This window comes from Actinia tenebrosa, unplaced genomic scaffold (assembly GCF_029948245.1).
Source record: "Actinia tenebrosa isolate PJP-AT-01 unplaced genomic scaffold, QUT_ActTen_1.0 PGA_scaffold13__45_contigs__length_12533684, whole genome shotgun sequence".
Taxonomy (NCBI): Eukaryota; Metazoa; Cnidaria; class Anthozoa; order Actiniaria; family Actiniidae; genus Actinia; species Actinia tenebrosa.
The window spans coordinates 3,732,538-3,746,752 of record NW_028292573.1 but is presented as its reverse complement, the minus strand read 5'-3'; the positions used below and the strand labels follow the sequence as shown (position 1 = coordinate 3,746,752).

Below are 14,215 nucleotides of genomic sequence, written 5' to 3'. Positions count from 1 at the left end.
GAAACAACCTCTGGACTGATCTAAGTCAGGGCATGGCTAACTCACAGATCAAACCCTGAAACAACCTCTGGGCTGATCTAAGTCAGGGCATGGCTAACTCACATTTCGAATTGGATTTTAGCGTGTTAGGTTTTTTCTCACGAAGCATCATTCATGGACTCAGTCTATATTAACATCTGCCTCAACTGTACTCTTTTTTTCAGTACATGTTCTCACGAGAACAGATATCGGCGCCAGACGTTAGATATTTACCGTACCCTGACGTAGACACTACAATGACTTAACATGCAATAAATTATTGCGACTACAAGACAAACAATACGACGATACGAAAGCTAATGCATCCGCCTTGCAGCTTGATCATGAATCTCTACGTATGTCAGGTATGGCGTCGCATAGTCTATAATATAGACATTCAGAAGAGACAACAAACGGCGAAGAGATAAAAGCTCTAGACACTTTTTTAAATACCCGCAACGGACACGAATGAAAAACTTCTGCGCATGCTCTGTATCCGTATGTAAATTAGTCAAAACATAATTAAATTTGACTTTCAAACATGCCTGATGAATTGGACTTCACAAAATGTCAAAACGTAGTGTCCATGCTTGAAACTTAAGGCTAATTCTTTGATATTGTGTTTGTTTATACAGTATCTTGGTCTGACAAAAGCATACTCTCGAACTTTTTTGTATACTTGGAGAAAACAAACATTTATTTTCTCACTCAAACTCTTTAAAATTCTTAGAAAACGTGCTGAAATGCACGCATGCGCAAACGTTTTTCTCTAGTGTCCCCAAGTAGTATAGGGAATGGGGGTTCCAGCGCAATCTCAACACGGACAAGACCCGTGTCAAAAATCCACCTACGGAAACAACCCACTCCAAGTGTGGTTGGGGGCAACAGCGCAAATATGTTAGTCTATATATGGAGTGCGAAGATTGTAAAGAGTTTGTTTATGATTTCTGTGTAAAGTGCTTGAAACCCAAGTTTGTTACCCCACCACCAAATAAGTATATTTGTTGTGACAAGAAAATGCAAATAGAAGACGACACGTCAGCACAGTGTTACGAATGTGGTAAGAATATTCGTAATGCCGTACCAAATGCTACCAGAGAGCAATATTACGCCAATGGAGGTCGTAAGAAGACGCCATACAAAAGAATAAAATACTTTAGGGACTGGATGAGTCATATCCAAGGTTATCGACCGGTATATTTAGACAACGAAGTAAAGAAGAAAATCATAGACCATTTAGAAGAGCCAACCCCACAAAGTCTACGGAAGACATTGAAAAAATTAAAACTAGGGAAATATTACAAAGCTATTCCCTATCTTTTGTCTGAAATTACCGGTAAGTCTATTCCCGAGGTTTCTGATATGACAAAAGCCGAGTGGATGTTTTGTCGGCTGGATAAGGATATTCCTTATTACCCTGACGTAATTTACGAAATATTTTACAAGATAGACCCCAACCACCCCCTGTTAGGATGGATTCCGAGAAGATAGTGGACGATTACGTCACATGTTTTTGGCCAATCAAAACCTTCACAATTTTCTTTCACATTTGTGAAAACGTTTCACATTTGTGAAATAGATTTGTGAAATTAATTTGCATATGAACCAGACAGCCGGCGTTCAATATGCAAATAGAATCCTGTCTTGCTTTTTTCAAAGCAGATGTTTACTGAGCAAGCTTTCTTTGAAGCTCTTCTTTTGCCTCCTGGTAGATCTTTTTGCGAGATTCCTCGGAAAGATCTCTTACGACTGTTTTTTTATTCCTTATGTCCGTCTTTAATTTCTCGTACTTTTCCTCTTCGGCTAAGATAAGCGAGAATTCTACGTCGTCTATCTTTCTGTCACGCAAAGCCTTTGAGACAAGGTCAGTGATCGTATTTACTTTAGCCCTTGACAGAGCTATTGTCGTGTCGTGTTTTGATATTTTGCTTGACAACTGTTTCATAATGCCCGTAGCAACAGCCGAAATAATACCACAGGCTGCCCCAACGCTGGCCAAAGGAACGCCAACGACTATTCCGGGTCCAGTAAGCGAAGTAGCAACGCCGGAGCCCGTTAACACAACAGATATGGACCCTGAAGTTATCGAAATCTTATGTAGCGTACTCCGGGCTCTGACGTACTTTTTTCTAACTTTTTCATAGTGTTTTGTCTGCCCTTCCAAGTAAGCCAGGATTAAGTTTGCCTTATTAAGGCGAAAGTTTTCAGCGTTTAATTCGTTAGGTTCCTTATGAAGTTCAGGATAAAGTGGAGGTGCTGATGGTATAACATCCATTATATATACTAATGTACGACGCTTTTGGGAATGATATTGAGGAGCAGCCACATCACGATAATCGAGATTACTGGAATTGGAGAGCATTTAGGAAGATGTTTCCACATGCAGACCCCAGTAAGTTCGAAAGAAGACCCGATGGTATTTACTATAACGGCTCTAGGATGTACAGCAACGAGGATTTGAAGCCTACGCTGGTTAATCAAATAGACGATCAACTGAAGCATTCGCCAATGCATAAGCCAACGCCAGCGCCAACGCATGTTGAACCCAGTTGGTCAAAGGAATTATTGCTTGGTACCAGTACTTATCCGATACCCGCAGTTTCATTTGATAAACACCCAAGCTTGGACCTAACGCTGAACATGCGGATTTCTAACAAGCATTCCTTTCCGTTAAAGGTGCGGGATATCTTCAAAGACGTACCCATTATTCATACCACCGCTAAGGAATCTCATGAATGGTTAAGTGGTCCTAACATGCGTTATTGGCCGCAGCAACTAAACTTTGCAGTTTGGTGTGCCACTAGCGGCTGTGGTGTAAGCGCAAGCTTGATGAAGAATTCAATATTTATGTTTCATTTTCACTTCACGGTTAGAAGAATACTGCATGAAATGGGTGTTATTGCGCTGCCGGGAGATGCCACGTTTTATCCAAGAGATAATAAATACAGCGTGCCGGCTTATGACAGACTTTGTAAGGAGTTTGACGTTGTAGGGAAGGATTTCCGATGCACTGCCGGCGCTAACAATGGTCTGGGGCATATTTGGGCTTATTGGGGGATTGGTGGACACGAGCTAAGTGATAAGGAAGTTCATGCGTTGAATCTACGATGGAACACTGGGTATCACAAAGAAACTCACGACAGTAGCACCTTCTTTGAACCAAACGCTAAGACCACTAAGGAAGTTAGAGACGGACCTTTGTTCAAAGACGAGGGCGGTAAGTATGCAGGGGCTAATCCACTGATTATCAAAATTACCAACGACGAGCAAACAAAGCAATATCTTAATTTCATACCCCCAGAAGGTAAAGGACTAACCAAAGCCGGCCTTGCCCGTTTAAACCGCAGCATAGAAGCTTACGTGTATTCTATCCTTGGAGCTCAGGTAAACACCCGATCCAGCATAATCGGAAATACTGGCGCCGCAGAAGAAACGCGAGCCGAAGCCTTGATCTTATTTGAAAGTTCAATCTTGGAGGGCGACATTAGCAAGGGCGTACAGCGTTACCAACTAGCCATACAAAATTCTAAGGCCCGACTGGACTACGCAGTAGCCCCGGGTTGTTGGTTAATGCCTAGTAATTTATCTATAAATACTGGTTCTGTAGTAGGATACAACAATAAGCTGCAGCGAGCTACCAAGGACATGAAGTTTGGGGTGAACGACGTGAACTCTGACACTCTTAGAAGCATCCCCCATTTCGTGGAGAAGCCTAAGAAGGAGCACGTAGAAAAGCCCGCACCAAAGAACGTAAAGAAGAAGGTTTTGCCTGCGATACCTGAGGAATATGACCATAACTTACTAAAAGCCGGCTTAGCCGCCGCAGGCGTTGGTCTGAGCTATTATATATGGCGATGAACAACCCCTACGTAGCTGGAGTAGATTGTGTCTATACAACTTACACAGGCGAGAAAAAATACACCCAGGCATCTTGGGTTGATGTCACCGGAATGTCTGTAGACCTGAACTACTCAGGAAAGAAGTTAATCCTTTGTAGTATTTGCATTGGCACGAGCGGCCATGCCAACGTGGGCTTCAGGTTCCTGGATGAGAATGGCGTACTGCAGCCTATGCGCGCGAAGACAAACAACAGGGAGCCTGCGCATTTCTCCGTAGAGCCCAACCCCGGCAGCGCCGAGAATCTATCGGTTTGGACTTTTCATATGGTTGCTGATTGCCATGGGAAGGTAAAGCTGCAAATGCGCGTAGATGACACCGGGAGCGTTTGCATAAATAGTATAGAAAATCAGAGAGATACGGTTTATAATCACAAGACCATTAGCACTCTTACGGTAATGAGTCTATAGAAGGGAATTTATTCCCTGAAATATATGAACCCACACGCGAAGGAAGATTGGTTTCTACATTTTTTGGAGGAGAAGGACTACTTAGAACAGCATTGGCATGACACCGGGCTGTGGGTGAAGGTTGGGGGCCTGGGATTGATCATGTGTACCATTAGCATTTCGACGGGGTATTCGTGTAATGTCGGGTTTAGGATCGTTGATGAGAATGACCATCCATTACTACCCTACAGAAAAAAAGATAATAATAGGAACCCAGCCCATTTCTCGTCGGAGCCCCCTCCAAGAAGCGGAGAAGACTTAACGCCGGTAACTTTTCACATGATAGCCAATTGCCAATATGCGAAGTTACAAGTTCTCCCCAACGACGTTGCCTACCTTCGGATAAATGCCGCCCCGTCAAGAGATTCCCCGACGGATGCCACTTGGAATCATAAGCCCATTAGCACCATGAGCGTGCTGCCGCTAGTTCCGCATTATCAAGGCGGTGCGAATACTAACTTTACTTATCCCCAGTCGAGGACGCCTCGGGCGCCCGACGACGATAAGCCACCAGTAATACACAAGGATAAGATTAAGCCTTCATCTTCTTCAGGAGTACCACTCCAATAGCGACAACCAAGATCCAAATGTTGTTGCCCACGAACTTCAACAGTTCGCCGCCGGCCCTAAGTGCCAAGGAAACAACCGAACCCAGCAGCCCAGGAAGACCGGCTGCCATCTTTTTTCCTAAGTCCGTTAGTCCATTGCCTAATTTCTTTACGCCCGCGCCTGTAGCCTTAAGCGCGGATAGGATAACTCCTACTACGGTGCTAATAGCGACCGCAAACGCCAGCGGAACGCCATACTTCAAAAGGGCTCTTTTTACCTTTTCCTTGGTGGTAAGCCCCAGCTCTTTTTCCAGGTTTTCCTTTTGCGCTTGTAATTCCGCAAGGCGTATTTCAAGGGCCTCCACTTCCTTTTGAGCTGCTTCCCTTTCTTCCTCGGTACGAGTTTGGTCCTCGATTACTTCTTGCTGCCGCTCTATTTGCCCCTCCAGGTCTTCGATAGCCTGATCTCTTTGCCGGATTTGCTCCTCTTTAGTGTTGATTTCGGCAACCAACTGCCGCCGTTCCTCCAAAGAGCCGGATATGGTGATATGCAAGTTTTTAGCTTCCTCTTTTGTCAGGTCTAACTCCTGTAAGGTGAGGTCGAAAGCCCTTTGGGCTTGGTCTCTATCGCGTAGGGCATTGTCTCTTTGTCCTCTAATTTCTATTATTCTTTGGGTTTTGTCATCAACTTCTCTCTTTTGAGCATCGAGAAGTAGTCGGTTTTGCCTCATGTAATCTGCCTCCCTTTCTTCCAACGTTTCTTGCAGTTCCTCGACGCGTTTTTCTAACGCAACCTTTTCATTCAAGGCTGCCAACCTTTCTAACGCGCTTCGGGTAGCTAGTTGAAAGCCTTTTAATCTTGCCACGTCACCCCTAACTTCACCATTGTCGTCGAAAAGGGGTTGCGGTTTCGTCCAGCGGTCTTTGTCAGGAAATCTCAAGTCTTGGACGCTTATGAGGACTTTGTTTCCGCGTTCTGTGAGCCTTACGTCGTCGGCCTCGAAGTGGGAATAGCGCTGCGTTAGCTCTTGCGTTGCCCACTCTACAGTTTCCCGCGCGGCTGCCTCAGGCTGCTCTATGTTTGAAGCTCCAAGTACTCAGGGACGGGGCTGCCGTGGTTTTTTGATTGCCACATGCGATTCAAGGCGGCCTTGAAGCTTTTCCATCTATTACCATACTTGTTTTCTAGAGCCATGTCGTAGATTAGGGGGTCGGTTTCCGCGCCTTTAGTCCATGCGTCGTATTCTTCGTCGTTAATGTCGACTTGACCTTCTTCGGTAAGGGGATCAAAATCCGTTCCTTCTACTTCCATTATATATGATAAGCTCAAAGTTAAACCCCAACGTATTACCTAAGCAGGTTGGCGGACTAAAGGCAGAACGCACCTTTCACCGGGTCACCTTACGCCTTCTAGCGCTAAGCCAGGTGAGACGCTGTACTGTAGGCGTACCCCGCCTAACGGATAACCTAGTATTGGTTCCTGGCACCCTGGCGCTAAGGTTTAACCTAGCAATACAGCCAGATACCGCAGACGCGCGTTACGTCGTCAATAATGCAGGTAGAAACCTTGTTTCCAAAATACGCGTAAAGTTCGCCGGGGAATCCTTGCTGGACTTAAACAGGTATGATTTGTATACCACGTACAAAGACTTATGGTTGACTGCATTTGACCGCGCGCAAAGGATAGAGCAGGGAATAGCAAGCGCAGCCATACGCAAAGTAAGAAGCGCAACCTCTGGCGCCTCAGGAGAAGACGAAATAAAGACTGCTTATGGTACTAAATATGTCGTTCCATTAGATTTCGAAATTATCACGAACCACGGTGCATACTACCCAAGGCAGCTAAGCGAACTGCAGTTCGAAGTGACCCTAGCAGATACTACGAACGTCCTGCAAGGAAAAGATGTAAGTTCATCAGCTGTGGATCCTTATTTCATCAAGAACTTGGAGCTGCAGTACGAGACGGTACACAGCGAAGAGCTGGCTCGTAGCGCTGGCATGGAATACAGCGCTGGGAAGGCTTTCCTTTACGATCACGTCGTGATGTACAAGACCTTTAGCTTCACGAACAACGTCGAAGAGGTCATCAACCAAAGCATTAACCTACCCAGACGCAGCCTTACAGGGATAATGTTGCTGTTCGCAAAGACATACACGGCAGGATTGCGTGACTCTGAGGCATTCTTTAATCCTAACATCACTAACGTAGGCGTTAGCATTAACGGAGTACCTAATAAGGTTTACTCACAAGGGATAAAGCCTGAGGACATGTACCGGGAAGTCGCGCGTAAGTTTGGCGATCAAATTAGTCCAAAGGAATTCTTTAAGGATAAGTACGCGCTGTGGATCGACATGCGCACGACAAACGACGAAGACCTACATGGTCAGGGATTGCGGCTGGTAAATACCCAGGACGGTATTACGTTGGAGATCAAGCGCACCAAACATGCCAGCGACACTACTAAGATCAACGCGTATATCTTCGTAGTCTCAGACGCGCAACTGAGCGTAGAAATGAATCAGCTAAAGAGCGTTGCGTATTGATGCGCTGCGCTCCCTCATCCAAAAAAAAAAAAGAATGAAATATCCCTTACGTATATAATGCTTCGCGTATTTGAAAACAATGAAACTAAACTGCAATGCATAGTGCAAGGCGATAAACTTTATTTCAAAGCAAAGGAAGTGGCGGCTGCGTTGGGTTACGAGCGTCCAAAAGATGCAATTAAGGCGCATGTTTGCGATAAATACAAGGTAAAGCTTAGCGAACTTAGAGTGGAGGTGAATCGCCTCCCCTCTCATTCACAGCCTAATTCCCTGTACGTAACTGAATCTGGGTTGTATCAGTTGATATTTAGCTCTAAGATGCCAACGGCAGAGACATTCCAGGATTGGGTCTTAGAGGAAGTTCTCCCTACCCTCAGGAAAACAGGTAAATATGCAATGGACAAACGCTTTGACAGTCCTAACAAGTTGGTATTCAAAATAGAAAATGAATTTGACCTGCATAAGAAGGTCGTAAACTACATACGTCGATTCCACCCTATCCTACTGCTCGCACCAGGTCTTGGAGAACTACAGGACTCAGCTAGCAAAAGGATAGTATGTTGGCAGAAAGGGTATCAGGCGGGGCAACCCGACATCTTAGTCCTTAATGCACATAAAAAACATAATGGGTTATGCCTGGAGTTGAAGACGCCTAAGGGTAACGGCGTATTATCCTCAAAACAAGAGGCGTTACTCACACAATACGAGGCAAATGGTTACCTAACCATGGTGTGCAACGATTACGACCTTATATGTAGGGAGATCGACCATTACGCGGAAGGCATTCGTGTACCTTGTCCTTGGTGTGTTAAGGCTTTTAAGACGCAGGAGGCGTTAAGGACTCACCAAAGAATATTTCATAGATATAATGATAGTTGAACAGACACACTGGCGTAATCTGACCGTTGGTCAAACTTACAAAATAAAAAATTATGTCATGTTTGAAGATATCAACCGATTGAGGTTAATCTTGATGCATGACAATGAAGAGTGCACTTTATGGGCACCTGACTGCGTGCGGTATGTCCTTCAAGGTGAGGAATACACACACGTAAGAAGTTATGGTAAAGTGAATGGTCGATGGAAGTTTGACATCGAACGCCGCACCGACGCTAATCCATTATGTGATTAGTCATCCTCATGGGCGGTTAAGTATTGGTCTGCTATGTCGGACCTCATTTTTTCTGTCATGTAATTAGTATGGTAAATTAAGGCTCCTCCTGCGAACGCTGCGATGTAAGGTAACATCATATATTATTCATTTTTCCATGCTTTTCTTACAGCAAGGTAATGGTCTAAGGGCTTGGGTCCGTCGTACAGGCAACACCAAATATGTTGACCGCTACGTATACAGCCACATCGGTTGCAAATGCCGTCCCAGTGTTCCCTGTATTCCCATCTCACGCCCTCAACGTCGTCAAAGCATACGAAGGTCTGGTCTATTTCCTTCTTACGTCGCGTGAGCACCCGGGAGGTTTCGTGGGGACAACAACGTTCGGCTAAGTCTCCGTGGGTTTCACAGACGACATCTTCGAGGTGGTAACGACGACAGCGGTATTTATGCCAGTTCTCCTCGAAGTGAGGTTCATCGCAACGGAGACAACGGTCTTTGAGGCAGACTCTGTTCTCGCGGTGATATCGTAGGGCCTGTACAGTGGACAGTTCCTTACCGCAGTCACCGCAAAGGGTACTTACGGTCTTCTGACAGACTTTCTTGGAAAGATGGTATTGCAGTCGCTGCTTACTGCTGAAAGATTTATTACATCGCATGCACTCCATTATATACACCTTATTTTTTATTGTTATTTTGTTAAATGCTGCAAAGAGGTCTCAAGTAAGGATCTATCTTTTATTGTTATTTTGTTAAATGCTGCAAAGAGGTCTCAAGTAAGGATCTATCTTTTATTGTTATTTTGTTAAATGCTGCAAAGAGGTCTCAAGTAAGGATCTATCTTTTATTGTTATTTTGTTAAGCCCCCATTAAAAGATGAGGTATCATTCTTTCTCATTGTTGAAACCAGCAAAAAGATAATCATGTTAACCATTCTTCGATCGTGATGATTTAACAAAATAACAATAAAAGATAGACCCTTACTTGAGACCTCTTTGCAGCATTTAACAAAATAACGATAAAAAAAGAAAGACCTATGCTAATTCCTCTTGCTGGGGTTTAGTAAGATCTTCTTTGCGACCTCTTACTCTTCTCGAACGTCGTCTAAAGTCCTTTGTGCTTTAGTATCCGCGGGACACCAATGTCCAACGAAGTCTTCTTCAGAGAATACCTTATTACAGTGACAGCAGCTGTGTTTCTTACGAGGCGTCGGAGGGGTAACGATGATGCAGTCAGCAGGTAGTTCGCACGTAATGCAGTCCATATATCTATGGGGGATATCGAATGAAGTCCTTAATGGACTCCTTAGCCCAGCCCGCCATTGTCAAAAGCGCGCCAAACCGTTCTGCACGCTTCAGACCACACATTTCATCGTACAATTCCTGTACGCGCTCTTTTAACCGGTCTATCTCTTCCCTTTGCATTTCTATGGTGTCTCTTTTATCCTTTGCGTCGGCGGTAATCCTTCTTACTGCTTCCACTGGTTCCATCTATATATGAACCCAGATCACATGCCTTGTAACGCTCTGATAGTAGGACCCACCGGCTGCGGAAAGACCCAGTTCATCGTGGAGCAGCTATTAGGATCCTTTAGATACCGCTTTGACTACATAGTGCTGCTTTGTCCCACCTACGTGAATAACCGCACCTGGGAAGGCATAGGAGTGAAAGATGACGACTTCTTCGTAGATATCTTAGATCCTAACGAGTTATCCAGCCATTTGAAGTTCTGGCACAAGCAATTCCCTAAAGATACACAGACGCTCCTCATATTGGATGACATTGCCTGTGGGGACGACGTAAAAAGGCGCACCTCCGAATTAGTGAAGCTCGCCTTTAGCGGCAGACATGACAACATTAGCGTTTGGTTGCTTTCCCAGCAGCTTACCAGCGTCTCTAAGCCCTTTAGGGAAAACATAGGCTCTCTCGTAGTATTTTATACTCCGAGCAAGTCTGACCTGGAAACCATTTTAAGCGACTACGGCGGTGAGATAAGCAAGGAACAGCTGCACGAATACATGCGGCATTTAAAAACGCACCAACATTCCAAGATGATCTTCTCTTTGAGGTTTCCGTATGACGTTAACATATATGGACATTGAGCAGCTCATAGATGAAGTCCCCACACAGTTAGATGAAAGTAACCTCAAGGAACAACTTAACATTCTTGTGTCTTCTGGGAAGTGTAAAGAAATGATAGGTAAGGAACTTACCCATGAGCAGGTTAATAAGCTGTCAGAAGAGGAGGTTAAGAAGTTCCATAAGAGGTACGAGGCTGCCCTTGCAAGTAAGACCACGGACGCCGTAGCAGACTCCGCTATCCGACTTGCCACTAAATTGCTTGGACTTGCACTGCCCATAGACGACGTGGAGCAACTACAGAAGGACATAAGAGATGACTATGTCATATCCCAAGAACTTAAGATAACCTGTGGGTGGTTGTCTTTGAAGTGCGGTAAGTTAATGGCAGTCGCCTCTGCGGCTTTGCACGTAGCTCAGCATGTCGACTTGAAGGAGGTACTAGGTTCCTTCGGAACATCTTGGAAGGACTTCAAGAAGGACAGAGAAGTCGAAAAGGTCTTCCAGGCGGCACTTGCTGAGGTACCTAGTCAAGTACCTGCAAGTGACTTATCAAGTACTTAGTCAAGTCATTCGCGGGAATTACCCAGGTCGCCTCAAGTACCTAGTTAAGTACTTATCAATTCCTTCAAGTCCTTAGATATAAATGAGTGAAGCTGAATCGAAGGCGGAGGAAACCCCTCAAGTAGAGGAGCAACGAATCACCAAGGCTAAATCTCCAGGCAGAGTCGCTGCCGGAAAGAAGCTCGCGGAGATGAACAGGAAGAACAAAGCCAAAAAAGAAGAAAAGGTGGAGGAAGAGGAATCCTTCATTAATCCTGGGTACGTCATTGGCGCGTTAGGAGTCGCTATAGCAGCAGGCAGCCTTTACTTACAATGGCGGGCAACGAAAAAGGTAGAACCACCAACGTATCACGCACCTGTGGAGGTTAGAAAAAGTAAGATCCCTGAAATGGAGTAGATTTATCACCACGTACCGTGGCGACCTAGATTTTCCTTCTCGCTTTGTAATATAATGTCGACCGCGTTGTTGAAAACTGTTGAAGAGGCAGCTATCATTACTTCCATCGTTGCGGGTATTGGTTGGGTAGGTAAGAAAGTGCTCAAAGAAGACTTTACTGAAGACCCAAGCAAGAGCTTCGCTAACTTTGCTAAGATGACCGCTGCCGTAGGCGGGGCTATCATGGTAAAGGATTACCTACGGAAGGAAAAGTACCTACCTAATGTATAATGGTTAGCTTAGTCGCAGGTGGAGTCATTGCAGCTTTAGCATTTACAGGGGCTAATTATGGTGGTCAATATTTGGATAGATTAGTCAGAGGCGACAAAAGCGGTGCCGCCGAAAGGAAGAGACACGACTTAGCGCTGGAGAAATATCAAAGGGACGTTGCAGCTTGGAATGAAAAAAGACAAGCTTACAGGGATTGGTTGGATAAGAACTACCAAGACAAAATGCAGGCAGACAAGAACTTCGAAAACACAGACTACGCCTTCAAACTTTATGCGCAAGCACACCCCGACTTTAGAATGAAAAAGCCTCAGTTCAAGAATTACTACCAGCCTTCTAAGAAACAAAAAGACAATGAATTGGTCTTTGTAGGAGTCGCAGGGCTGGCCGGAGGCGTGGCTTTGGCGTATCTAATATAATGATCGTCTTTTTGGAAAGCGACAAGAATGACTTTACCACGTATTTGAATCCTCCCATCAAAGCCTGTAAGGTTCGGTTGGTTAGTTGCTCTTTGTACAATTCTTGGTATAATTTAATTAATGGCTTTGTCATCGGAACTTCCGGCACCAAACCAAAAATACCAGATTCCCATTACACCCCAATAACACTGGCTAAGGAGCTAGCAAAGCATGGATATACTCTTACCACAGGATTGCCCCATGAAATGACATTCAAGAAAAATAATGGGAGCGCCAATCTAAAGGACAGTTCATTGGTAGAACTCCTGGGCCTTACTAGTACCACGATAAATAGCGGCAGTACATATGATGTGAAATGGAAAGTCGCATCCTCTTATGAAGTCTATTGCGACTTGGTCCATAGTTACAACAATGGAGAAAAGTCTTCTCTTATGTCCAAGTTTCTGCCCCAAGGTAATCCATTTGACCCAGTAGAATACACTCCCATTTCTTTGAGCTATGACTTGTCTAATTTGGTAGAAAGCATAAACATCACCATTAAAGTGGACGGAAAGACGGTGGATTTTAACGGACGTAAGATCAATCTCGTTTTGGAATTCATATAATGAGCCGCGTAGAGGACAAACTTAAAAGGATTTACTATGGACCGGAAGGCTATTGGAGAGGAGCGTCAGCTATCAAGAAACTCGCGACCGCGGCCAGGGTATCAGACGAAACGGCTAAGAACTGGTTGAAAAAACAAACCCTCTGGCAGGTTTATCTTCCCGTGCCTAAGTACATTCCCAGGCCCAGCTTCACCGTAAATACCCCCAATGAAGTTCATCAGGCGGATTTGCTTTTCTTGCCGCACGATAAGGTGAGAAAGAAGACCTATAGGTACGCTTTGACCGTAGTCGATATCGCAAGCAGATACAAGGACGCCGAACCTATAACCAGCAAGGATTCTGGGGAAGTCGCAGAAGCCCTAGGTAGGGTTTATAAGCGCGTCTTGAAATGGCCTAAGCTGCTGCAAGTGGATGCGGGGACGGAGTTTATGGGCGTGGTTACCAAGACCCTGAAAGACCACGACACTAAAATTAGAAGAGCTAAAGCAGAGTACCACAGGGGTCAAAGCATTGTCGAAAGATTCAATAAGACCCTGGCCGAGCGTCTCTTTGGATACCAGTATTGGAAAGAGCTGGAAGATCCCTCCAAACGCAATAGGGAATGGACTCAGAGGCTCCCCCAGGTCGTCGCAGCTTCGAACAACGAGGCGGCCAGGGCTACGGGAATGAAACCCAGGGATGCCATAAAAAAGAAACACGTGGAACACAAGTCCTTCATCAGAAGTTCGAGGGCGGTCTTCCCCCATGAAAAGAAATTAGGTAATGTCACGGTTCGATATCTCTATGAGCCGGGTGAATTAGAAGGAGGATCCAAAAGAGCTACGGATCCTAATTGGTCTTTGGAAACTTACCAGATCCGAAGTGCGATAGCTAAGAAGGGTCAGCCCATCTTGTATTATCTTCATGATGGTCCCACGCGTGGGTTCGTCAAAGAAGAACTGCTTATCGTGTGATGTCCGAATGCTATCGTATGCACTCCGTCATCACACATCCATCGCTTACCGTCAAATGCAGACAGTGACACCTTCTCCTGCGTGACGTTATGTATCTGATGACCATAGCTGCGCAGGCTGTTCATCTTATGCCGCTGTTCCTTGCGTGTTCGTAATACGTTGAGGTAGGACTCGTGCGTAATGTCCTTCTTAACCACATACTTTTTTACGCCTTTAGCTTTCTTTTCTACGCCGTCTAACTTTAGCACGCTGTACATCTTTGGTTTCAGACCCACGTATTCCACGATGGGTTTTCCTAACATTTCGTCTTTCATCTTCCCAATTACCTTCTTATTCTTCGCAGAGTAAAGGAAGTGCTCCTTCG

General features: G+C 45.0%; 1 protein-coding gene across 1 annotated transcript; it reads left to right on the top strand.

Moving 5' to 3' along the window:
• The first annotated feature begins 804 nt into the window (after positions 1-804).
• Positions 805-9,282, top strand: LOC148911638 (uncharacterized). The gene is made up of 2 exons (XM_089029204.1): positions 805-1,354; positions 8,740-9,282. The coding sequence occupies exons 1-2, from the start codon at positions 928-930 to the stop codon at positions 8,745-8,747; spliced, it is 435 nt and encodes a 144-aa protein (XP_088885330.1). The 5' UTR covers positions 805-927; the 3' UTR covers positions 8,748-9,282.
• The last annotated feature ends 4,933 nt before the right edge of the window (positions 9,283-14,215 follow it).

Excerpts from the sequence above, each read along its gene's own strand:
- LOC148911638 (XM_089029204.1), top strand. The coding sequence starts at position 928 with ATGGAGTGCGAAGATTGTAAAGAGTTTGTTTATGATTTCTGTGTAAAG.